Genomic DNA, 23,855 nt, shown 5'->3' with positions numbered 1-23,855 from the left:
GACCCAACCTGACTTCAGGCCAGAGCAGTTGGAACAGAATATGAATTCCCTAAGAAGAGCATTCCACAAGCAAGGAGCCACCACTGTGCGTCTACTGTTTTAAACTCGTCTAGGATTTCTTAACACAGTCATACCCTGCGTTACATTTGCTTCACGTTGCGGCTTTTCAGGTTACAAACCCCGCAAACCCGGAAGTGATCTGCGTGCATGCACAGAAGCGATCTGCGCACTTCACGCATGTGCGGAAACAATCTATTGTGCATGCGCTGTAGCAGCGCTCTACTTACGGACTTTTCGAGGTGCAAACGGCACCCCAAAACAGATCACGTTCGTAACTAGAGGTACCACTGTATTAGTGAATATTCTGAATACTATTTTGACGCAAACGTGGACTTTATTTTTTATTCTTCCAATCAGAAGGATTTAAATAATGCCTCCTCCGGACAGTTTTGGGTTAAGAGCAGAGTGTGTCAAGCCTTCATTTTTGTCCAGTTTCTCACCTTCTCATGTAGTGATGCTGTCTGTGTATTGTACTCTCTCAGCAGGATGAAGCTAAAAGAGATAGACCGTACTGCCATGCAGGCATGGAGTCCATCTCACCATCACCCCATCTACTTGGCTACTGGTGAGTTATTATTTCATTGCAATGTGAAAATATCATGTGTTGGATCCAGAGGTCCCATGAGCAGAATTCTCCTCTGCAAGTGGTAGGACTCCTGCCCTTTATGGATAGGGGCACTCTAGAGCCAACTTTTAGGCTTCAGTTGAAGCTCCCAGTTGAGGAAAATCTCAGTCACCTGGTCATTTAGAAATCTGATACTAGCATGCTTACATTTGAAATACTGATTCAGATGTCTGTAGACACGGCACTTTAGTTCTGATTCCAGCCACTTAGGGATTTTGAGTGCTTTCTGAGCCCTCATTAAAATACTGCTCTTCTGAATGCTGAAAGATGGTGAGAATAGCCTGCAGAAAAAAATAAAAATCACACCCCAAAGAAGAAAAGGTTTACCAGTAAATCAAAGCCCTTGCCTGTATTTGTTTGGGGCTTTTGTTCTGGCTTTTTAAAGTTGTTGTAGTTGTTACCTATTAGACTTGTTAGTTACTGGTTACACAAAGGTCTCCAAATAACTTGCAACACTTAACTTGAACTTGCGCTAAATGTGAATTTGAGATTTGCTTTGCTGGATGAGACCAGCATCCATCTGTTTTCATCTTCTCAACAGCAGCTGGTATCTCTGTGTATTTATAAGCTTGTCATGAAGGCAACAGCCTTAGTCTCTAGTTTAGCCCTAGCAGCTGGTATTTAGAGGTACATTGCCTCTGTACATATCAAATCCAGTTATCTTTCATAGCTATTGGATCAGACTCCTAGATATGTACAGTGGTGCCTCGCAAGACGAAAAGAATCCATTCCGCGAGTCTCTTCGTCTTGCGGTTTTTTTGTCTTGCGAAGCAAGCCCATTAGCGGATTAGCGCTATTAGGGGCTTAGGGGATCAGCTGATAAGCGGCTTAGCGGATCACCTGATAAGCGGCTTAGCGGATCAGCTGTTAAGCGGCTTAGCGGATCACCTGATAAGCGGCTTAGCGGATCAGCTGATAAGCGGCTTAGCGGATCAGCTGTTTAGCGGCTTAGCGGATCCGCTGATAAGCGGCTTAGCGGATCGGCTGTTAAGCGGATCAGCTGTTAAGCGGATTAGCGGCTTAGAAAAGGAGGGGAGGGGAAAAAAACCCGCAGGAACTCGCAAGACATTTTCGTCTTGCGAAGCAAGCCCATAGGATATTCGTTTTGCGAAGCACCTCCAAAACAGAAAACCCTTTCGTCTAGCGGGTTTTCCGTCTTGCGAGGCATTCATCTTGCGGGGCACCACTGTAAACCTGTTTAGTTCATTGAACTGTGCTCGATGTGGCTCAAACCCAGTTAAGTGTGCACAGGCTTGCAGACTTAATAGAGTCAGTGGGCTTGTGCAGGGCTTCAGCACCACACTATACAGTGCTGCACTAAAATCCTTTCTTTTCCTTGGCAGTTCCCAACGTTATTAAGGGAAGAGAAATTCCACAACTGGTATATAAAAAGGGAGGTTTTGTAATGTCACAAACAGCAAAAAGATTCAAAATCTGATGAGGATGTGTTTGCGTGTTTTAAACATACGTTTTTAAAAACAGTGTTCGGTTTTATCTCTTCCCTTAAGTGTGCCAAGGTTGTTTTGGGCTTCCCAAGTGTTATGTTTACAGTACATCAGTAGTAAGGCATTCCACATGTCTCTGCAGGTACATCTGCTCAGCAGTTAGATGCAAGCTTCAGTACCAGTGCTTCTCTGGAAATATTTGAACTTGACCTGACTGACCCATCGCTGGATATGAAGTCCTGTGCTACTTTCTCATCCACTCATAGGTATGTGCAGACTTTAAAAACTGTCTGCTTATGTAAATGAAAAGCTCAGGATGTGAGTATTAGCAATCAAAGGGGCACAGCTTTCAAGATCTGGAGGTTTTTTCTCCTGATAGATTATGGCATGATAAACCAACTCTCGCCAAACTGGTGCCCTCTAAATGCTTTGAACTGCAGTTCCCATCAGTCTCGCCTGTCCAAGTTTGTTAGTGGCTTACATCCAGCCCCAAGGTCCTTTGCCCACTAGAAAGCACACAGCTTCATTGTCATGCCACTGTGCATTTGGGCATAACTCAGCAATGGCTGATCCTCCATGCTGCAGCAGAGAGAGAAAGCCCTACACAGAGCTGGGCCTTACTGTCCTTGCTGTGTCTCCTGTACTTGCTGGTCCCTGGAGGTGAGAGGGAGAAAGAAGACGTTGGCAAAAGCAACATGCTTAGGCACAGAACAGTTGCGTCAGGGGTAGGTAGACCGTACTGCTCTGACTGGCTCCCTGGCTTCCTAAGCACAGACGTCACAACAGGCTTCATATCAATTTTTGGATTCAACCCCCCTTTGGTTATAGTCCTGCAAGACCTGGAGGGCAAATTTCCTTATGCGTGGGCTGTAGATCCTATGTTCCTATGATGTGCCAAGGCTCCTGGCCCTGCAGAAAAGCCCTGAATGGTGGCCTTTATTTGTAAAGGTGGCCCTGAATTCCTTCCTTGCTGCTATTGCATTTCCTTCTCCTAGAACTACAATTGTCCTGAGTGTACATTCAGCTAATGGAAATAATTCTACCTGTTTACTGCTTGAGCAGCACTTGTGCCGAGCTAATAATGGCTGCTTCTCAGGACAAAGTGGCTTCGGTGGTGTCCATAGATGCAAAAGACTATGCTCCTCCTCCTGTCGATTTTGAACAGTCTCCATGAATCTTTCATGGCCGATTTAATGTCAAAACAGCAAAAACACTGTGCTTCTCTCGGCTGCTTGCATTGTCATTGGAGGTGTCTGGCTTGGTTACTTAAGACCGTTGTATTGAATTACTTTGCACTGAATACAAAGTGCTGGGCTAGAGGGGTCTTTCCCCTGAACCAGCAGACCTCTTCTCACGTTCTTACATCTTTTTGCAGGTATCACAAACTGATATGGGGTCCTCACAGAATGGCATCTGATGGGGATCTTTCGGGGGTACTCATTGCCGGCGGCGAAAACGGAAACATCATTTTGTATGACCCAGCTAAAATATTGGCAGGTGAAGAGGAAGTTGTGATTGCGCAGAAAGACAAGCACACGGGGCCTGTTAGAGCTCTGGATGTCAACCTCTTCCAGGTTAGATCTTTCTTTCTGCACATTAATCACGGTGCCTAATATAGCAGCACTTGAGATGATATTCAGTCCTTATTGCATGGACCTGAGTGTGTGTTCTCTGTTTTATAGACAAACCTAGTTGCCTCTGGTGCAAATGAGTCTGAGATCTACATATGGGACTTGAACAATTTTGCAACGCCTATGACTCCAGGAGCCAAGACTCAGGTACAAGACACATATTTTGCCCAGCTCTTAAAACCATTTGATTGGTTGGTGAGAGAATGAGGCGATTGTCACCTTACAGTCTGTTTATGATTGGGGATGGGGAGTCTGTGGTCCCTCAGGCATCCTCAAACTCAAACTCCCATCAGCCCCTGCTAGTGGGGCCAATGGTCAAGTGATGGAGGTCGGATGTCCAGTTATATTTGGATACTTACAAGATCCTTTTGGTGGAAGGAAACATCTTAGAATCCTGTAAAGCTTTTTGAGAAATCTGTAGAGTGGTACCTCGGGCTAAGTACTTAATTCATTCCAGAGGTCTGTTCTTAACCTGAAACTGTTCTTAACCTGAAGCACCACTTTAGCTAATGGGGCCTCCCACTGCTGCCGCGCGATTTCTGTTCTCACCCTGAAGCAAAGTTCTTAACCCGAGGTAATATTTCTGGGTTAGTGGAGTCTGTAACCTGAAGTGTATGTAACCTGAAGCGTATGTAACCTGAGGTACCACTGTAATTGTATGATGATACATCCTTCTGAAAAGTGCTTGGACATTGTAGAGATGAACAGATTAACCATGAAACTTAGGGTAGCTGGCTGCTTTATTGAGTAAATGATAGGCTAAAATTATTATTGATTGATGTGTGTGTAAACGTGAATTGAGCCTTGGGTACAACTCATTTAAAGTGAAAACTAAGGATAATAGGTTAAACTAGTGTTTCCCAGCCTTGGCTCTCCAACTGTTTTGGGACTACAACTACCATCATCCCTGACCACTGGTCTTGCTAGCTCGGGATGATGGGAGTTGTAGTCCAAAAACAGCTGGAGACCCAAGGTTGGGAAACAGTTTTTATTGTCATTTTCAGTGGAGGTCTGCCAAGGTTTTGAAGAGCTTAATAATAAGAAAGGTCTGCCAGACATTGCATATTTTAGTGACGTAGAATGAGAAACTGATGATGGGTTCTGTTTCCAACAGCCTCCTGAAGACATAAGCTGCATTGCTTGGAACAGGCAAGTCCAGCATATCTTGGCTTCTGCAAGCCCTAGTGGCCGTGCTACAGTGTGGGATCTCAGGAAGAATGAACCTATCATCAAAGTCAGCGACCACAGTAACCGGGTAACTATTCAGCCAGTTTGTTGTAGGCACTCACGCCGGTTGAGTATTTGTTAAAGCTGGTTGAAAATTTCCTTCTGAGGTGTGGGCATCTGCCTTCCTTCCCCATATTCGTAGAGGAAGTGTAGGGAGCCTTGGGCCCAAGCCTCTCTACCTGGCCCTTGGGGGTTTCTCCAGGCCACAGCTGCTGCCCCACCCCAGGCTTTGCTTCTTGTGAGTGTTTCTGCCTTGATTGAATTTGTCCTGGAGCTCCTACAGTGACTCTTGCACCAGTTCTCAACCTGTGGGTCCCCAGGTGTTGTTGGACTACAATTCGCATCATTCCTGAGCTCGCCTCGCTAGCTAGGGATGATGGGAGTTGTAGTCCAACAACATCTGGGGACCCACAAGTTGAGAACCGCTTGAATGGAGGATAGAGTGTATCAAAACTAGCTTAGTGCCCTGTTAAATTTCAGATTCCTTGCCCCCACCCACTTCTGCCTCTGGAACCTCCCACCACTGGCATGTCTTTCCCCCTTCCCCCTTCCCAGGTTGCGCAGAAAATAATGAGCTGCAAAAAAGATTCCTCTCACCTGACATAGAGTAACAACATGGAAATGGTTTTATCGTTGTATGTGCCCCTTGGGAGGAGTAACCCTGAAGGTCAGCCCAAAAAGATTGAAAATGTTAAAAGTTAATGAAGCGCTCTACTTGTTGTGAGCATTGCACAATCTTTCTGCTCCCCCACCTTTTGTACAGGGAAAAATCCTGTAAATTGGGCCTATTCACATGTGGCAGGGGGTATGAATTTTCTGTGTTTTGTTACATGCATGGAGAGGGGGTATGCATGCCTGTTCTCTCCATCTTTGGCCTGTTCAGGTTGTGAGCTGGTCCATTCATAAATACAGTATGGATGAGTCGCAGGCCCTGCTTGCAGGTCAGGGATCTGCTTGGCCCCAGTCCAGGATGCTGGACTAGATGGGCCATTGGCTGTACTTGCAAAATTAGGGTAAAGGGAAGTAGAACCCACTGCAAAATGTTGCAATGCATCCTCTGCTAATACAGGGACATGAGCGGGCTTGTATGGTATGTCTGCATCTGGTTTGGGAGTGACCAGCCACATGGGCAAAAGCCCAGTGCAGAGGCAGGGGTAAGCAGCACTGGCAGAGAGCTGTGCAAAGGAGGTCTTGGATAGAAGGCAGCGGTCTGGTTTCTTCTAAGCCTGCTTGATGTTGCTACTGAGAGCACTGGTTGTACAATTTCAGATGCATTGCTCAGGGCTGGCCTGGCATCCTGATGTCGCTACACAAATGGTTCTGGCTTCGGAAGACGACAGGCTGCCTGTAATCCAGATGTGGGACCTCCGATTTGCATCTTCTCCACTTCGTGTTCTAGAAAGCCATGCAAGGTATTTTGGTCTCTTGCAGATCTGACTGGCTGCGTGGTTGACAGACGTTGAAAATGCTAATGACATCCTCCTTCACTGCTAGCAGCAGTTTGCTATGTAGATTTTGCTATGTCTCCACAAAAACAGACTGCTTAGCAAAAACGATTGAATACTTACGCATTGCTAAATCAACACGGAGAGTAAGAGGAAACACCTTACAAAAAGTTAATAAGGAATGGACTATCTTTAAAGAATATCTTAAAAACTATGTGGAGAAGGTAGATCTCCTGACAGACAGTGAATAAATCTAGAAATAAAGAGAATATAATGAACTTAGCTTGGAAAATATTTGGAAGAATCGAACATCCAAAATGAAATGTGTGCAGATTAAATAAATGTAAACTAGCACAATGAGAATGGTTGGAAGTCAATTCATGGTGGGTGTGTTCATGCTGGGTACGTATATAGGTAATGTATGTTTTGTATTGTTTGATATATGTATTGTATTATATGTTTGTAGATTCCGATGTACAATAAACCGTATTTAAATATTTTCTAAAAGACAGACAAAAAAATACTGCAGGTATTTCAGAGTTTGTTTTCAACTTTTACAAAGGCTTGATTGGTTGCATCTTTTTCCACAGAGGCATTTTGACAATAGCTTGGAGTATGGCGGATCCTGAACTGTTGCTGAGCTGTGGAAAGGATGCTAAAATTCTTTGCTCCAATCCAAACACAGGAGAGGTACTGATTGAACACTTGCTTGCAAGCTTTTGAAATGGAGAGACATTTCTTGTTTGGGTATTGCAAAAAGAGTGCGCAGACTTTGCACTCGGAGCAGCAGAAAGAGGCAGGATTAGCTTTTGTCTCCAAACTAGCTTTCTGGATGTGGCTGGGTGGTCCTTCTTAAGCCGTTTAGGTCTCCGCCATTGTTATTGTAATATGTTTGGTTTTGGATACAGGTGTTGTATGAGCTTCCGACCAGCACCCAGTGGTGCTTTGACGTCCAGTGGTGTCCCAGGAACCCTGCTCTTCTCTCTGCTGCTTCTTTTGATGGCAGGATCAGCGTTTACTCGATCATGGGGGGAAGCACTGACAGCCTGCGACAGAAGCAAGCAGACAAGGTATTTAAAACAAAACACTGCATATCAGATTGACGGAAGACAGATGTTTGCAGTGCATGATGAAATACTTTTTAAAAATTGCTTTGACTGTCAAAAGTTGTGTACACAGGCAGTGACTGTTATCCTGAGAGGAGTCCTATTTGTAGGGTGAAAGAGAGAGAGAAAATCATTTGGTGGCACCTTGGAGCTAACTTTTTAGAAGGTTTTTATTATAAAATGGTGGTGTGGTTTGCTATGAAGCTGTGCATCCTGCTTGCCAAACAGAACAATCATGTTCTTTTTTGTATGGACAGTTGAGATATTGACAGGAACTGTTGACTCTGCAGCTCAGATGGGCTTCTAATCCACCCCTTGAATATACAAACAAATTAAACTCCAAAAAGCAAACCCAAGAATTGATAACTGGTTGGGTAAATGGGTGGTGATAATGCGAATGAGTTTTAGACCCATCTGTCTTTCTCTTTCTCTCTCCTTTTCGAAAGCTCTCGTCCTCCTTTGGTAATCTCGATCCATTTGGAACAGGGCAGCCACTTCCTCCATTGCAGCTCCCACAGCAGACCACTCCACAGAGCAGAATCCTGCCCTTGAAGAAGCCACCCAAGTGGATTCGCCGACCTGTCGGTGCATCTTTTTCAGTAAGTGGAATCCTAATTGCACTTTAATGGGGTGGGCTGTTTAACTCTTCTGCTGAGTTGCCTGTTCTATGAATGTGTTGTTCTGCTCCTTTGTGAAGTTTAAAATCGAGGATATGCGGTATATCACATTCCCCTTGTGATGAAGTAATCACACAACCGGCACTCGGTATAATGTGTCTGTGGTGTTAAGCCCTGTTCAAAATACTGCCGTGAAATTATATCTTCAGCTGACAGAGTGTGATAGACTTGCTAGGGACAAACAATTATAGGTAGAGCATCTGCTTTCATCTGTCTCTTGGTTCAGAAAAAGGTCACACCTTCTATAACTGGTGAGGTGTTGTTACTTCTTTTATTATTACTTCTACATCTGTTAAGAGAATGGGGTAAATATATTGATTAACTAAGCCCCAAAATATGTCACTTAATTCCTATACTTTCTCAGGGTGGAGTGTGTGTGTGTGTTTAAGCTATGTACTCAAAATTGTGACATGGCTCCAATGGACAGTCCTCTGCTTTCCCTCCCCTAGTTAAGAGACCAGGAGCCCCTTATAGGTGTGTGCACTTTTTCCTATGCAAACTCTGCCTGTTTCAGCAATAAATAAGGGGTGGGGAACCTCAGGTCCAGGGCCCAAATGTGACCCTCCAGGCTTCTCCGCCTGCTCCTCTAAATTCTTCCCAGGACACACCTTTCACCAATCCTGCTTTCCATCCTCCTTGAGTGTTTTTGCCTAGCTAGAATGTGTCCTTGAATTTTGGTCATGCTTCTTGTCTGGATTGAGGACAAGGAGAGGAGAGGTACATGTAGAAACCAGGTAAAACTTGTACCTGTTGCTCTGCCTGTGAGGGCCTTCAGGGAACCAGGCAGAGGGCCTTCTCGGTAGTGGCGCCCTCCCACCAGATGCCAAAGAGAACAACAACTACCAGACTTTTAGAAGACATCTGAAGGCAGCCCTGTTTAGGGAAGCTTTTAATGTTTGATGTATTACGGTATTTTAATGTTTTTTGGAAGCTGCCCAGAGTGGCTGGGGAAGCCATCCAGATGGGCGGGGTATAAATAATAAATTATTATTATTATTATTATTATTAGTAGTAGTAGTAGTACTATTACCTTTGGCTCAGTTTGCCACAGGGCATGTGGCCCCTGGATTCTTTCCCTTGAGCCAGAAGTGGCTCCCCGTCCCTGGCACAGCATCTTCACAAGTCTACCCTGCAACATTAGTTTGCAACTCACCCACCCCTGTCAAACGTCTGCTTTAAAGCAAACCTCAGATCTTCAGAACGTTCTTTTCTTTTGAACGTGCATATTAAAATGTAAGCATGGATTTTGATGGTAATGGATTTGAAACTCTTCCCTAAACCGTATCTGCATTGCCCTTGAATTCCAGTTTGGGGGAAAGCTAGTTACCTTTGAGAACAGCAAGCCCCAGCAGGTAGGAGCAGAGCATCCTCAGCATCACTACCACGTCTACGTCAGCCAAGTTGTCACCGAGAAGGAATTCCTGAGCCGCTCCGATCAGCTGCAGGAGGCTGTGCAGGCAGAAGCGTTTGTCAACTATTGCCAGAAGAAAATTGATGCTGCCAAGAATGACTTTGAGAGGAACGTGTGGTCTTTCTTAAAGGTAATCTTAAATTTTTTGGACGGCGCATTAGCTCCCTGTCACCTTAAAAACCCAGTGCTTTGCTAGTAATGACCACAAACTTGGATGCCTTTAAAAGAGGACTAGACAAATTTGTGCACGATGAGGCTATCAGTGGCTACAAGCCAAAATCGCCATGTTCCACCTACTGTCACAGGTAGTATGCCTCTGAAGACCAGCTGTTGGGGATCTCAAGTACAGTAGAGTGCACTCAGGTCCTACTTCTGGGCTTCTGGTTGGCCACTGTGAGAACAGGATGCTAGACCAGATGCTGGCCTTTGGCCTGATCTGGCAGGGCTGTTCTTCTGCCATGTTCTTGCTTGGCAACATCGTCAATGGTGAGAGATGATGGGAGTTGTAGTCCATCCACATCTGGAAGGCACAACTTTGGCTCTCCCTGCTTTTTAGCATGAACTGCCCTTAAAACACACAATTCTTTGTACCGCTCTGCTTAATGTTCCATTGCAGTCCTTCCTCCTTGCAGAGATACAAGGGGCATCACGGTTTCGTTAGCATCTTGCTGCAAATTCACAGGTTTGCTTTGCAACTGTTAATTGTACAGAATGGGAGGTGCAGGATGGTAGACATTGTGGGAAAGGGAATAAAAACGAACCTCTGTTTTCTACAACGCTTCCTTTTTCCTAACATTTTTTTTGAAAGGTGCATTTTGAAGAGGATTCACGTGGCAAATGCTTGGAACTCCTGGGCTTCAGGAAAGATGACCTACGGAAAAAGGTAAATGCTAATGCTACTAAATAATAATATTTGTACACCACCCCAGGCACAATGTTTTTTTAATGAAGCTGTTGGCATGGTCACTCATCAATAATTCTGTGTATAGAACTGAATGGCTGGCACCTCATTGGCTTTTAATGGAATTCGTTTATTGTGTTGATATTTATGTGTTGTAAACAGCCTTGGGGTTTTTAATGTAGGGTATTGTTTTTTAAAAATTAAATAGAAATGAACTAAAAGGTTTTCATTATACAGAGGTGGTTGAGTCTCGAATGTACCTTAATACCCTACTCATTCATATCATTTGCTTTCTCTTGACAAGTAAAGGCCAGATTAACACACTAAATAGAAATAGCCTTTAAAAATATGTGTGTCAATCTTCGAAACAGCTTTTTAAAATACTAGATTGACATGTGATAGAATAGGTCCTTCAATAAGCAGAGGAAAGTGTTGCAGAAAAAAAGAGTTGTCAGTTGGGAGCATTGAGGGTTTCAAGGGTTCCCCCCAAGATAATCCACAATTCTTTTCTCTTCCCTTCAGATTTCTTTAGCTCTCCATAAAGAGAGTCTTCATGGTAGAGAACCAGATGAGGTAAGGAAACAAATGCAAGGTTTTATTATGCAAATGGGATGGAGTTTGGAACTTAACTCACTTTTCCTGCAACGTCCTTTCTTTGGCAGCCTAGTATTTGCTCAAAGAGGCATGAATAAGCCAAGCTTGCCGTCATGTTAACCTGCATTTTACAAGTTGTACTTTGGGCAGTAAAGGTTCATATTAATCGCAGAATAAAACTTCAGCCTTCTTTAAAAAGACTGTGCAGGAGTTATTTACTTTTTTCATTACTCCAATTAACCCAGTTCACAGGAGATAAATCCACCTTGACCCAAGTCTTTATGGTTTGCCTCCCTTCCTCCTTCTCCCCATTAATGTTCTTTACAATTCTGATGTGGCCTCTGCGGCAGCATTTTATGTTGTTGTTGGGCGTCTTGACAGTGTAATAATACATCTCGCTAACCTTCCCCACTTTCTCTGGAAAGAGTTATTGCACATTGTCTCCACAGAGCCAGTGCTTTTTTCCCTGAGTTCTGAATCTATAATGTTTAAAAGGTTGCTGGAAACCTTTGAAAAATGAAGGCCATAGATCTCTCTGAAATCCTGGCTTGAGAGGAACAGGAACTGCAGTACTGCTGCAGTTTTGTGCTACTGAGGAAAGGCAGGGGGAATAGTGAAGCTTTGTAAATTCAAGAACTACTTTCTCCAGCAGGGTTAGAAGCAGACAGTGGATCAGAGTAAGGAAATCACTTTAGACTTGGGCAAGCCAAGGGTCTATACATAGTGCCTAATATAACCAGCTTTCCCAGCATTTATAACAGCCTCAAACCCTTGAAAATCTTTCTCTAAATGTTTCGTTGCTGCAGCACCTCCACGTGACCCAAACATAGGCTCAATAGGGAGCTGTGTGTTCTTTCGCTAAGAGCTTTGCTTACTAATTACTTCCTGGTGTTTCTTTTCCTTATCCTTTGAGTCCATTTGCTCCTCAGTCTTAATCCCAGTCCTCTGTTTTCCTGCATCACTTTCCTCCTTCTCTCTTTCCCCTCTCTAGTCCACTCTCCCCTTCCAGTTCAGTGTTCTAATTTGCCTCCCTTTTAAAGCATCTGTAGCACCTCCTTTCTTCAGCTGTACATTATTTATTCATCTCTCTGTGTCTCTCTTGTGCCTAAAGGCACCTGGGGCAGCTCATTAGAAAGTTATTTTGAAAACTAAAGGTAGCTAAAACGCCGCAAAATAAATAAGGGAAAGTGAGCAATAAAGGCTTGTAAAACCTTAATAGGAGGAAGCGCTCACAAACCAATACAGGCGAAGAAAATCAGTTGCAAAAAGCCCATGGAAATGAGAGGGTCTTTACAAGCCATCAACACCAAGAGGGAGGAGCAGGGAAGTTTTGGACCTGCCAAGGGGCCACCACTGAGAAGGCCCTGCATTGTGTACGCACCCACCAAACTTCAGACAGTAAGGGATGTGGAGCAGGGCCTCTGCTGACGATCTTAACAGTCAGGCGGAATAATGTTGGGTTAAGGAAACACAATTCCAGCCTGTCTCAAGAACTAAGAGTCACCTTCTAGGATCTTAGGCAGACCCACATAGTTTTGTTCTGATCACAGTTTTCATGACATTGACACTTTCGACATTGAGGGAAAGTGTCAGCACAGCTGATGTTTTCTGTGATGGCAGGCATCCTCAAGCAAGCCTGCAAATTATTTCTCTCTCCAGATAACAAGGGATAGTATCTTACTAATGGTCATGCAGTTTCTGCTGAACTTTCTGGTTCATAGTGCAGGGTTTCCCGTAAGGAAATAACATGCATTCTGCCACTAAGCTACCCTTCTTATCTTGAGTATTTTTTTTATCCCTGACTGTCGCTTCTGTGAGTTTGCCTTCCACCCATTCCTTTGTCTGTGTGGGTTGAAAATACCCTCCTATCTGAAAGTCAATGTGGTCTAGTGGTTAGAGTGCTACAACAGGAGACCAGGATTCAGCCACAGAACTCACCTTGGGACAGTCACTACTTGCAGCCCAGCTTACCACGCAGGGCTGTTGTGAAAATAAAATGGAGAAGGGAAGAACCTTTCCCCCTGCTTTAGAGGTCCTTGGAGAAAAGATGGGGTATAAATGCAGAAATAAATACAATATAGTGGTATGTTTTGACAAACGTTTCTTCACAGGGTGTGAGATGATTTGGAAAGGAAAGCCGAGAAAGAAGTCGCCTTTTTGTCTTTAATTGGGTGCATAGGTTTATACTAACAATGGGAACTGTTTGGTGCTGGCTCTAACTGCTTTGGTGTCTTTCTCTCTGCCTAAAACCTTTGAAAACATCCTTTCCTCTTCTGTGGGAAAGAATGTAGAGGAATCTGACCAGCCAGTGCAGAGTGATGGCGAAGAAGGTGTGGCTGCTCAGGATCAGCTCTTGGGAGAGGTATTCATTCTCTTCTCTACTAAACATTGGGTGCTTGGTCACTGACTCCCAACTATTCTGTTTGCTCTGAAATATTCATATCCCGTACACTCATAGACAGGAGACTGAGTGGGGCAGGGATGGGGAGTCTCAGGCCCCATAGGGCTGAATGTGACCCTCTAGACCTTGTTGGAACTCCCTCTAAACTATACCCCTGCCCCAGTCACACCCTCCTTGAGTGTTTTTCCCATACTGGAATTTGTCCCTGAACTCTGATAACACCTCTTGCTTCCATTAGAGTGGAGGATAGAAGTGGACAAGAGATGTCTCTGGGTAGAAACCAGTATACATGTCTAAAACCTACATTAATTTTGCCTCTGGTCGTGCCCAGCATTTGCTGTGCACACTCTTGCCTCTGCCCCCCAGAAAGAGGTTGGTACCGTAGGCTGAAAAAGGTCCACCATCCCTGTAGAACAGCCTTTCTCAACCTGTGGGTCCCCAAATGTTGTTGAACTACAACTCCCATCACCCCTAGCTAGCAAGGCCAGAGCTCAGGAATGATGGGATTTGTAGTCCAACAACATCCAGGCACCCACAGGTTGAGAACCACTGCTGTAGAAGGATGTGAGTGCAAGGCTGTGCATTTTCTGCACTAAAAATTACCCAGAGTCTCTTGCACAAAGGGGGGAAAGAAAGAGTCAAAATTTGCAGCTTGAGTAAATGCAACCATTAACCCAGGTTATGTGTTTTTCCTGTGAATGCTAGGCACTTGTTCTTCCCCCTGTTGCACAATACAGTGGTACCTTGGGTTACATACGCTTCAGGTTACATACACTTCAGGTTACAGACTCCACTAACCCAGAAATAGTACTTCGGGTTAAGAACTTTGCTTCAGGATGAGAACAGAAATTGTGCTTCAGCGGCGGGGCGGCAGCAGGAGGCCCCATTAGCTAAAGTGGTGCTTCAGGTTAAGAACAGTTTCAGGTTAAGTACGGACCTCCAGAATGAATTAAGTACTTAACCCGAGGTACCACTGTGCAGCTTCTTAACTTTCTTTTGATGGGCATTGAGAAGTGACATGCGCCAGGGGGCAGTAATGCCTGGAAACCTTTTTTTAGGACACCCACTTCTTAACTCCCCATTGCTTGTGGGGAGGATGGCGGTGCCTGTGGAAGAAGCATAAATTTCCAAAGCTGTTGAGTCTTGGGAAGGAGGCCAGTGGCTTTGGATATACAAGCCCCATGCATATTACATGGGCTTTCCCTGCTAATGGTGAACAGAGTAGAAGAGCAATAGGTTTGGGTTTCACTTTGTCTGCCATTAGCATAACCAGGAATGTATAGGCTACATTAAATACGCTGAAAGATTTTACTCAGATTAGCATCTTCCCCTCTACAAGGATGCTACCCACCCCCACAAAGCAAATACAGACTTCCTTTCCATTTTGACCTCTGGGCTTTGGAGTGTTCTGATGCACTTTATAAAGCTGGAATATACAAATTGTATTACTTAGTTGTACATGCTGTGCTTTAAGAGGCCTCCCTTTCGAAGTCACCGGGCATTTTGCTAATTGCATTAGAAATGGACAGCTCCATAGATCTCTCAACCACAGTGGTTTGTTATTTGGGCATTTCGTCTGAATGACGTAGCGCCCAATCCTGTGCCTATTGACTCGAAAGTAAGACCCATTGAGTTCAGCGGATCTTACTCCCAATAAAGGGTGCATAGGGTTGCAGTCCTAAATAGGCACATTTTTGTCACCAGGCTGGGATTCTTCCCCCACACCCATCAGGTTGCGGCAGGATAAAACAAATTTTGCTGACACAACACTTTGTGATATATGTGCAGCCATAATAATGCTCTTCTTTAATAAGTTAGTAGCCTTTTAGGAAAATGATGGTATGAAAGCATATCAGTATATCTTGTTTTCTCAGTTATGGATTAATATAAATACATTATCAAATCCACACTAAAACCACATTTGTTTCTGCCTATTAGAGTAGAAAAGATGAGACTGCCACTCCGCCATCTGCAGATGAAACATTTAACATTTCCATCACTGGAGGTAAGGAAAAAATGCCCACATTTTGTACAGAAGATCCAGGTTTTTTAAAACTTGGCTAAACATGAACCTTCCTCAGTTCATTGTTAGGCTGCTGTGATGATGATGATGATAAGTGAGTTTCTTTGTTTCCCTTGTTGCAGATATAGACGGCTTGATCACTCAGGCTTTGCTGACGGGGAACTTTGAAAGCGCCGTTGACCTCTGCCTCCACGACAATCGCATGGCTGATGCCATTATACTAGCTATAGCCGGTGGCCAGGAGCTGCTGTCCAGAACCCAGGAGAAGTACTTTGCAAAGACACGAGGCAAAATTACCAGGGTACGCAGGCTTTTAAGTTGGAAACGGGGGTAAATTATGGGCTCACAACCTCATCCTTTATTCAGAAGACCAGGCAGGCTTTTGGAAGGATCAGATAATCCATGCATCAAGTAAACAGGTATAATAGATGCATAGTAACGTGAGAGCAATTTGTGGGGAAGAATCAGTAGTGAATATGAAGCCGTTGCTTATATAACAGGGCTGATTGCAAGTGGACTGTTGGGCGGCAGGTCCCCTCCGTGGCCATTCCCCTTAAACACAATTAATATTGATTTCAGTATAACCTTTAATTGTAATTAAGTCAGGAGACAGGGAGCTCACAGTAGGGAGGGGGCATGAAATCCTTCCTTCTGCTTCCAGTCTCTTTTAACAATGGTTGATGGATCAGCCTTGCATGGGCACCAGCCCAATATTAGATAATGGAGGTTCTACGTCATAAATGAAAATCCTCAGATACAGCTAACATGTAGAATTGCCCGATTCTATCTAGAGCTGCAGCATTTAATTGATTGCATTAATCAACGGGAAAACTTCTGATAGTCTTTTTAAGAAGTGTCCTCGATTAAGCAGGCAGCAGTTCTTTAAAAAGCCAAAGAAACACAAGGGCTTATACAAACAGAAAATGATGCAAGAGGCATTTCCCTTTTCTCTAGCACACGGGAGGAATGCCTCTTGCACACCTGTTTTGTGGCAGTCATCATAGTACATCATCTACAAACAAAGTGCACTTCTCGTTTCTGAAGTCCAGCTTAGATTTCATGCAATTGACTAAGAAGCGTATGATTAATCAGATTGAAGCCCTGGTTCTGTCATGACATTTTTCTTGCATTCTCTTATATTGAGCTAGAACAGGATAAGAAAAAAATTTATTGACTTGATCGCTGGATGAAAAAGAGAACACCGCCCCCCCCCCTTTTCTTCCGAGGTGGTGTTACTTCTTGGTAAGCCACTCTCAACCAACAACCCCCCCCCCTCCCATCTCCTGCCTGTCCCGTAGATTTGACTGTTGTGATGCTTTTCCCTTGGTTCCAAGGAATATTTAGCCTCAACTTTGGCAGTCTTTGTGTTTCTATATCTCATCTGTTTTGCATTTTGTGAGAACAATTTTTCTCTCTTGCTTTGATCCCCGGTGTCCTCCTTCAGTTTTCTGGCCATCAGCCAGAGCAGAGATATCTGGGGATTTGTGTTCATATGTTCACGGGTTACTTTCCTGAGTTTAGCAGGAGTTCTTCTTTTCTAATGGCCCGATTTCTGCCATAGGCCTCTGCTGGTTTGTACTTGACATTCTCTGTTGCCAGCAGAGCTCATTCCCTTCTTCGCCTCGTCCTTCATTTTCCTTGAGGCTGTCAGGCAACTGGAGCAGCAAATGAGACCGGGCCTTAAAAAACAATGGAAAACATTCCATTTAGTTCTCCTACATCTTCTGTGATGAAAAGGCTGTATAAGCACTTAACACTTGACTTGTGGCACCCTTGCTAATACGATTGACTGCTGCTGGGTTAAAGTATTCTGTGGACATTAGTGACCAGCAAGCTAATGGTGCAGTCAGCCAAGAAAATCCCCTGGTGCACACAGATGATTTCAGACTTTTCCATGTTGGTCCAATTCTCGCTGTAAAGGTAAAGGGACCCCTGACCATTAGGTCCAGTCGCAGACGACTCTGGGGTTGCAGTGCTCATCTTGCTTTACTGGCCGAGGGAGCCGGCGTTTGTCTACAGACAGTTTTTCCGGGTCATGTGGCCAGCATGACTAAGCCGTTTCTGGCGAAACCAGAGCAGCACACGGAAATGCCGTTTACCTTCCCGCTGGAGCGGTACCTATTTATCTACTTGCACTTTGTGCTTTCGAACTTCTAGGTTGGCAGGAGCTGGGACCGAGCAACGGGAGCTCACCCCATCGCGGGGATTCGAACTGCTGACCTTCTGATCGGCAAGTCCTAGGCTCTGTGATTTAACCCACAGCACCACCCTCATCCCATTCTCGCTGTACTTTTTATTAAAACAGATAAAACATGCACTGCCCATGCTGATGTTCTGGCAAGAATGTGGGGTGTGTGTGTGCCCACACTTCTGTTGTTTGTCCTATGCTGTGGACGTTTTTGAGAGGGCAGTAGCAGTAGCCAAGAGCTCTTAGCAGAAACTGTTTTGCTCCGTTTTTAGTGGCCCAAGGCTTAAATCTCCATCCACTTCTGCAGTAGCAGAGGCTTGTGGATCTGCCAGACCCAGAGGTGGGCTGTGCGTTTTAAAAATGGACCTTGAGGCCAGTCTTTCTTGCGACTGTGCAAAGTGAGATTTCCCCAAACACCTGCTTTTGTTTTTTTCAGATGGAGCCAAGCTCCCCTCCTAAACCAGCTTCTTTTTTCAATCGCCTTGTTTACTTTCTCAAGTGTCCTATCAATCTGTCCCACTTGACAGCTGTTCACGCCTCCTCATGATTGAAGTCTCCCTTGTTTGTCCCCACAAACAAGGGAGTTATAGCCAGGTTTCTTTGGCTGTAACTCAAAAAATAAATCAGTCCTTTGGGAGACGATGATAAGCAATTTAGGCACAGCTTTAGGCAATCAAGTTCCTGAATTAGATTACCAAGATCCTGAAACTTCCAGTGATAAGACAAATGGTGCAGGTAATTTTGACAGTCTTTGTACACCCCTTGGTTTCTGGAACCAGATAGGTTGATGAATAAAACATTTGACTGTGCCGACTAGGCAGAGATTAACAGGTGCAAAGTTACCTGTAAGCCACAAAGGTATACTGCACTTCTGGTATTCTCCCTACTTCTTCTCATACTCTTGTTATTTCATAGATCTAGTTCTTCCTCTCACCCCCCCCCCAATGTTAGATGTGCCATCTTCCAACCTGTCAAATGCCTCTGTTGTTGGGGTCTTGTTTAGGATGTGTTTGATGTCTACGCCAGGGGTCAGCAAACTTTCCGCAGGGGGCCGGTCCACTGTCCCTCAGACCATGTGGGGGGCCGGACTATATTTGGGGGGGGGAATTCCCCCCACCAACTCTCCCCTCCCTTCTGCACAGCACCAGACGAGCCCCAGTGGCTGCTTACCTGTGCCTTGCAAGCGGCAGGGGCTGGTGGCAGCAGCAGTGGAGGGACAATGAGCGGTGCGATAGGGCTGGCTCCCTAGAGGGGCTGCTTAAAATGGCGCTCAGCCAACCGCGGCTCAACAAAGCCCAGCCCCTTTCCTCCTCTAGTCAGGGCAGGGAGAAGCCAGGAGGAGGGAGGGAGGAGGTGCTGCCACGGTGTGTGTGAGGGAGGGGAATGGCGCAGCCTGAACGATCAGAATCTCCAAGTGGCGATTCCCGAACCTTCTGCGGGCTGGACCCAGAAGGCAGTTGGGCCAGATCCAGCCCCCGGGCTTTAGTTTGCCAACCCATGGTCTATGCTATAAAATCCTGGGGGCTTAAATGTTTGTGGATGCGGTGAAGCAACACAGGAGGAGGAAGTGCACACCAATGTCCTGCACTCATTGCACCTTCACTGTGTTGGGAGCAGAAGGAAGAGATAATGTTAAATTGTAAGTGAGGATGTAGTAAGGGAGTAGAGCTGTAGGGAGATTAAGATCCGTGAACCGCAGGCAGGAAGTGGGGGAGAACATTTTTATTTAGTTATTTCTCAAGCACTGGATGCAGTGTTACAAACTGAGACAGGAAGGCTGGGAGCTGAATGGCACCTTAAACCTTGGTTATGGGCACAACAGCGGAATGTCTAAGCACGCTTTTTTAACAGCAAGAATATAAGGCTGAAAATGAATGAACTTCAGCTAAAATATTACATTCATTTTTCGCATGGTCTAGTCCTCATCTGAAGACTGCAAAAAAGAGCAATCCATTCTTCCCCTGCACACACTCCTAAAATTCTCCAGTATTCAGAGAGTAGCTGGAAGTGGGGAGGCATAAAAAGGTCCTCCTTTCCTTCCACTCTGCAGTTTTAATCTGAAATCTTTGGCGCAGTACTGTACCCAGAGCTCAGAAACTGCTCAAGCTAATGAAATTCCTTGTCGCAAAACTGCACCTAGAACACTGGTTAGATGTGATTATCAGGCAGAGGGTTGTAGATGAGTCATCTGACTAGTCTATGACTTCCCTTACCTGATAATCTATTTTTCTGTGTGGAAGAAACATTCAGTCAAGCATTCTGTGGTGGTACATTCCAGGTATCTGTTTGTGAGAACTAGGCCTCAGAAAGAGGAAACCTTCAAAATGCTGTAGAGAAAGAAGTGGTTAGGGAGGATGTAGTTATTGGGTAGGGAGGAATTTGGAGTGCATGATCTTACACCCCAAGTTGGGATAATCACATTTTAATGTTCCTACATGTGAATCAAAACAAAAACAATTCCCTGTAGGTAGGGAGAAACTAGCACAACTGACCTTTCTCCCTTAGGTGCTAGTTTTCTACTTGCAAGGCTTTTTAAAAAATAGGAGAGACATTCCAGAAATGTGATTCCCACCCCCGCAACCTGCAGTATGAAGTAATATTTTCTATTTTACCACCACATCCTGCTGCATGTGTAGATTAGGCAACTACAGATTTCACTTGAACAAAACCATGACACAAGATTACTGTAGTGTAGTAGTAACCAGTGAATAGTGTGCATGTCTTAGATCCTGTTTTTAATGAAAGCTTCTGCAGAACTGCTTTACTCTCTTGGCTAGGATGCTCAATCGGTAAATGCACAGCATTAGAACAGGGCAGTCTTAATATACTTGTTTGTTCTCTGCCTTTTCTTCTCAGCTCATCACTGCAGTTGTGACCAAGAACTGGAAGGAGATTGTCCAGTCTTGCGACCTGCAAAACTGGAGGGAAGCTTTAGCTGCCGTGTTGACTTACGCAAGGCCAGATGAATTTGCTGCTCTCTGTGGTGAGGAAACTAGACACAGATGAAGGTGTTGGGTTACTCTTTAATTAAAATGCAACGTATCTTTTTTATAGCTTGCATTTTCCTTCACTGAAATAAAATATTAACACATCTCATTTAGTAAGCAATTAAGCACACAGGATTATTATTATTATTTAAAGCATTTTTACCTTACCTTTCATCTGAAAAAGGTTTCCGTAGCGGCTCCTAAAATATCAATGAAAAGACTGATCCAACTTGCAGTCTTACATTCTTAAAAGGCACAGCACAAAAGGAAAAAGGGATTTGGAGGGATGAGGCAGGGAAGCAAACTTGAGCACTAATTCTTACAAAGTTCTTGTAACCACCAGCTGGAATGGATCAAATGACAGCATGGCTTTAGTAGCCTCCATTTCCTGGTTCTTATAATCATAGGTTTTTCATGATGTTTAGGATGGGCAGCTGAGATTAGCACTAACCATAACTTTGCCAAATTTGAATGTTGTAGCCAATGCTGGCTAGAGATAGCCAGCAAATGGAAAAGGGAACACTTGAGCCCTTGGTACACTTGAACACTTGGTACATTTTTAACAGTGCAGGTTTTAATTGCATGGATTCAAATATGCACTCTTTTCCTTCTAATTCCTAGATTTGTTGGGCTCTAGACTTGAAAACGAAGGTGACAGCCATCTGCAGGCTCAGGCTTGCCTATGTTACATTTGTGCTGGAAATGTAGAAAAGCTGGTTGCCTGCTGGACTAAAGCTCAAGATGGAAGCACTCCGCTTTCCCTTCAGGTAGCTCTTCGTTAACTAGTTCCTTTTTGGGTCTGGTCCCCTGTGAGATAACACAACACCTTTAAACTTTATATGAAATTCTACTGGTAAAAAAAAAGGGACCCACATGCAGATAGAAACTCTTCAATCCAAACTGGCCTGCTTCCTGCTTAACTATTTCCTTTTTCTTTCTCCCCGTAGGACCTCATTGAGAAAGTGGTTATCCTGCGCAAGGCGGTGCAGCAGACGCAAGTGGCCGACGCCAGCACAGTCGGGGCTCTCTTGGCCGACAAGATGAGCCAGTATGCCAACCTCCTGGCTTCGCAGGGCAGCACCGCTGCAGCTTTAGCTTTCCTTCCCGAGAACACCAACCAGGTAAACGGGCTCGGCTTTTGTTTCCCTCCCTTGCCTTAATGCTAGATTCGCCTTTGCTAACCTAGCGTCCTCCAGATATTGTGGAGTGCAGCAACGCATCAGCCCCAGACCTTGAAGGCAACTGAGGAACTTCAGCTGGTCCAAAATGCAGCTGGGCTTTCACTTACCATCTAGGTAACCCTGTTTTTAAACAGCTGCGTTGGTTTCCAGTTCGTTTCCAGGTCCGATTCAAGATGCTCACATTAGGTTAGAGCCCTAAACTGCTTGCACCCCAAATATCTGAAAGTCTACTTTCTGGAGGGGGGTGAATTCCTGGTAGTTCCACTGCCCTCAGAAGTTTGAGGGTCTTCTGGGAGAAGGTGTTCTCTGTGGCAGCCCCCAAGCTGTGGAATTCCCTCCTCTCAGAGGTTCATTTAGCACCTTCATTATGTAATAATAATAATAATAATAATAATAATAATAATAATAATAAATTTTATTTATTCCCTGGCTAGAGCCAGGCTCAGGGCATCTAACACCAGTAAAATTACAATAAAAACATAATAGAGGGGGGAAACCCAATTTAAAATACAGGTTAAAATGCAATTTAAAATGCAGCCTCATTTTAAAAGTAGCCCATGGATTAAAACCGTAAGGGGAGGGAAAACATAAGGGTCAGACTGAGTCCAAACCAAAGGCCAGGCGGAACAGCTCTCTCTTGCAGGCCCTGCGGAAAGATGTTAAGTCCCGCAGGGCTCTAGTCTCTTGTGACAGAGCGTTCCACCAAGTCGGGGCCAGTACTGAAAAGGCCCTGGCCCTAGTTGAGACCAATCTAACCACCTTATGACTTGGGACCTCCAAAGTGTTGTAGTTTCCGTCTGATTCTTAATTTTTTTCATCTATATCCCGCCTTTCCTCCCAATGAGCTTAAGGAGGCATACATGGTTCACCTTCCTGTTTTACCTACACAACAACCCTGCGAGGTGGGTCAGTGCGCGTCTGGCCTGAGGTCACCCAGTGAGCGTCATGGCTGAGTGGGGATTGGAACCCTGGTCCCATAGGTCTCAGTCCAACACTCTAACCCAGGCATCCCTGAACTCGGCCCTCCCAAAACGACTACAACTCCCATCATCCCTAGCTAACAGGACTAGGGGTCAGGGATGATGGGAATTGTAGTCCCAAAACATCTGGAGGGCAGAGTTCAGCGATGCCTGCTCTAACCGTTACACCACACGCTGATTCTGAAGACGCACCTCTTTACCCTGGTATTTGATGCCCAAGAGAGATTTGTATATACATTGGGATCTGCCCTATTCTCTTGATTGCCATCTGTTTTCAATCTTGTATTTTTAAATAGTTGTAACCCACCCTGGGGCCACATGGTGAAGAAGGTTACGTAAGAAACATAATGATGGTGATGGAGAATGGATAAATGAGTAGTTGAACATTGTAGGGCCCAGTTAGGCCAGGAGAGAAATGACTGAGTGGAAATTCCTTGTTAGTTCAGTTCTTCTGGCTTTGGAGCAGGAGCTATGAAGAAGAGCTGTGTTGAAGCTCCCAAACATCTCCTGCCTACCTGCAAGATGCGGAACACCCCTCATCTTGCAAAGATTAGATATATTTGTGTGTCTCCTTGGGTCCCTGCTTCAGCATAGGCGAAAAATTATTCCGCTGCTGCAGTAACTTGAGTCCTCGTGCCTTCTCACGACTCTATTCTCCTGCCACCTTCTGTGTCAAATAACGAATGTGCCAGTTCTCTTGATTGGATCCCGCTTGCTTGTGGGGTGTATGTGTGCAATTCCTTGTGGTTTCTTTCCTCTTTGCAGCCAAACATCATCTTGTTGCGGGAAAGGATTTGTAGAGCTCAAGGAGAGCTTTCCCGGGCCCCGGAAGCACCAAAGGTACCTTACGAAAGACAGCCTGCAGCACCCAGGGGGAGAATCGGACCTGCGGCTGGCCAGGCACAGATGCCACAAGTCCCAGCCCAGCAATACTATCACCAGGTAACGGACACCTTCAGCAGCCACACTTCAG

The 23,855-nt window shown here is 44.9% G+C and overlaps 1 protein-coding gene across 12 annotated transcripts in view; it reads left to right on the top strand.

Annotated features, from left to right (window-relative positions):
* The window catches only part of SEC31A (SEC31 homolog A, COPII coat complex component), a 56,946-nt gene that overhangs the window by 10,515 nt on the left and 22,576 nt on the right, over positions 1–23,855 (top strand). For 10 of the 12 annotated variants that reach the window (XM_079990698.1, XM_079990700.1, XM_079990701.1 and 7 more), the window contains 19 exons: positions 543–625; positions 2,273–2,396; positions 3,506–3,704; positions 3,813–3,908; positions 4,876–5,016; positions 6,258–6,400; positions 7,024–7,123; positions 7,342–7,503; positions 7,986–8,138; positions 9,524–9,757; positions 10,436–10,510; positions 11,051–11,101; positions 13,407–13,484; positions 15,462–15,528; positions 15,669–15,847; positions 20,591–20,717; positions 21,343–21,488; positions 21,669–21,842; positions 23,648–23,824. In XM_079990698.1, coding sequence (XP_079846824.1) covers positions 547–625; positions 2,273–2,396; positions 3,506–3,704; positions 3,813–3,908; positions 4,876–5,016; positions 6,258–6,400; positions 7,024–7,123; positions 7,342–7,503; positions 7,986–8,138; positions 9,524–9,757; positions 10,436–10,510; positions 11,051–11,101; positions 13,407–13,484; positions 15,462–15,528; positions 15,669–15,847; positions 20,591–20,717; positions 21,343–21,488; positions 21,669–21,842; positions 23,648–23,824 — 2,505 coding nt within the window. In that variant the 5' untranslated portion in view covers positions 543–546. Of the gene's footprint in view, positions 1–542; positions 626–2,272; positions 2,397–3,505; positions 3,705–3,812; positions 3,909–4,875; positions 5,017–6,257; positions 6,401–7,023; positions 7,124–7,341; positions 7,504–7,985; positions 8,139–9,523; positions 9,758–10,435; positions 10,511–11,050; positions 11,102–13,406; positions 13,485–15,461; positions 15,529–15,668; positions 15,848–20,590; positions 20,718–21,342; positions 21,489–21,668; positions 21,843–23,647; positions 23,825–23,855 lie in introns of those variants that run through there. The other 2 variants (XM_079990704.1, XM_079990705.1) reach the window with 2 other exon arrangements.

The sequence above is a fragment of the Podarcis cretensis genome (assembly GCF_951804945.1).
Source record: "Podarcis cretensis genome assembly, chromosome: 9".
Taxonomy (NCBI): Eukaryota; Metazoa; Chordata; class Lepidosauria; order Squamata; family Lacertidae; genus Podarcis; species Podarcis cretensis.
This window is presented reverse-complemented; position numbering and strand designations above follow the sequence as displayed.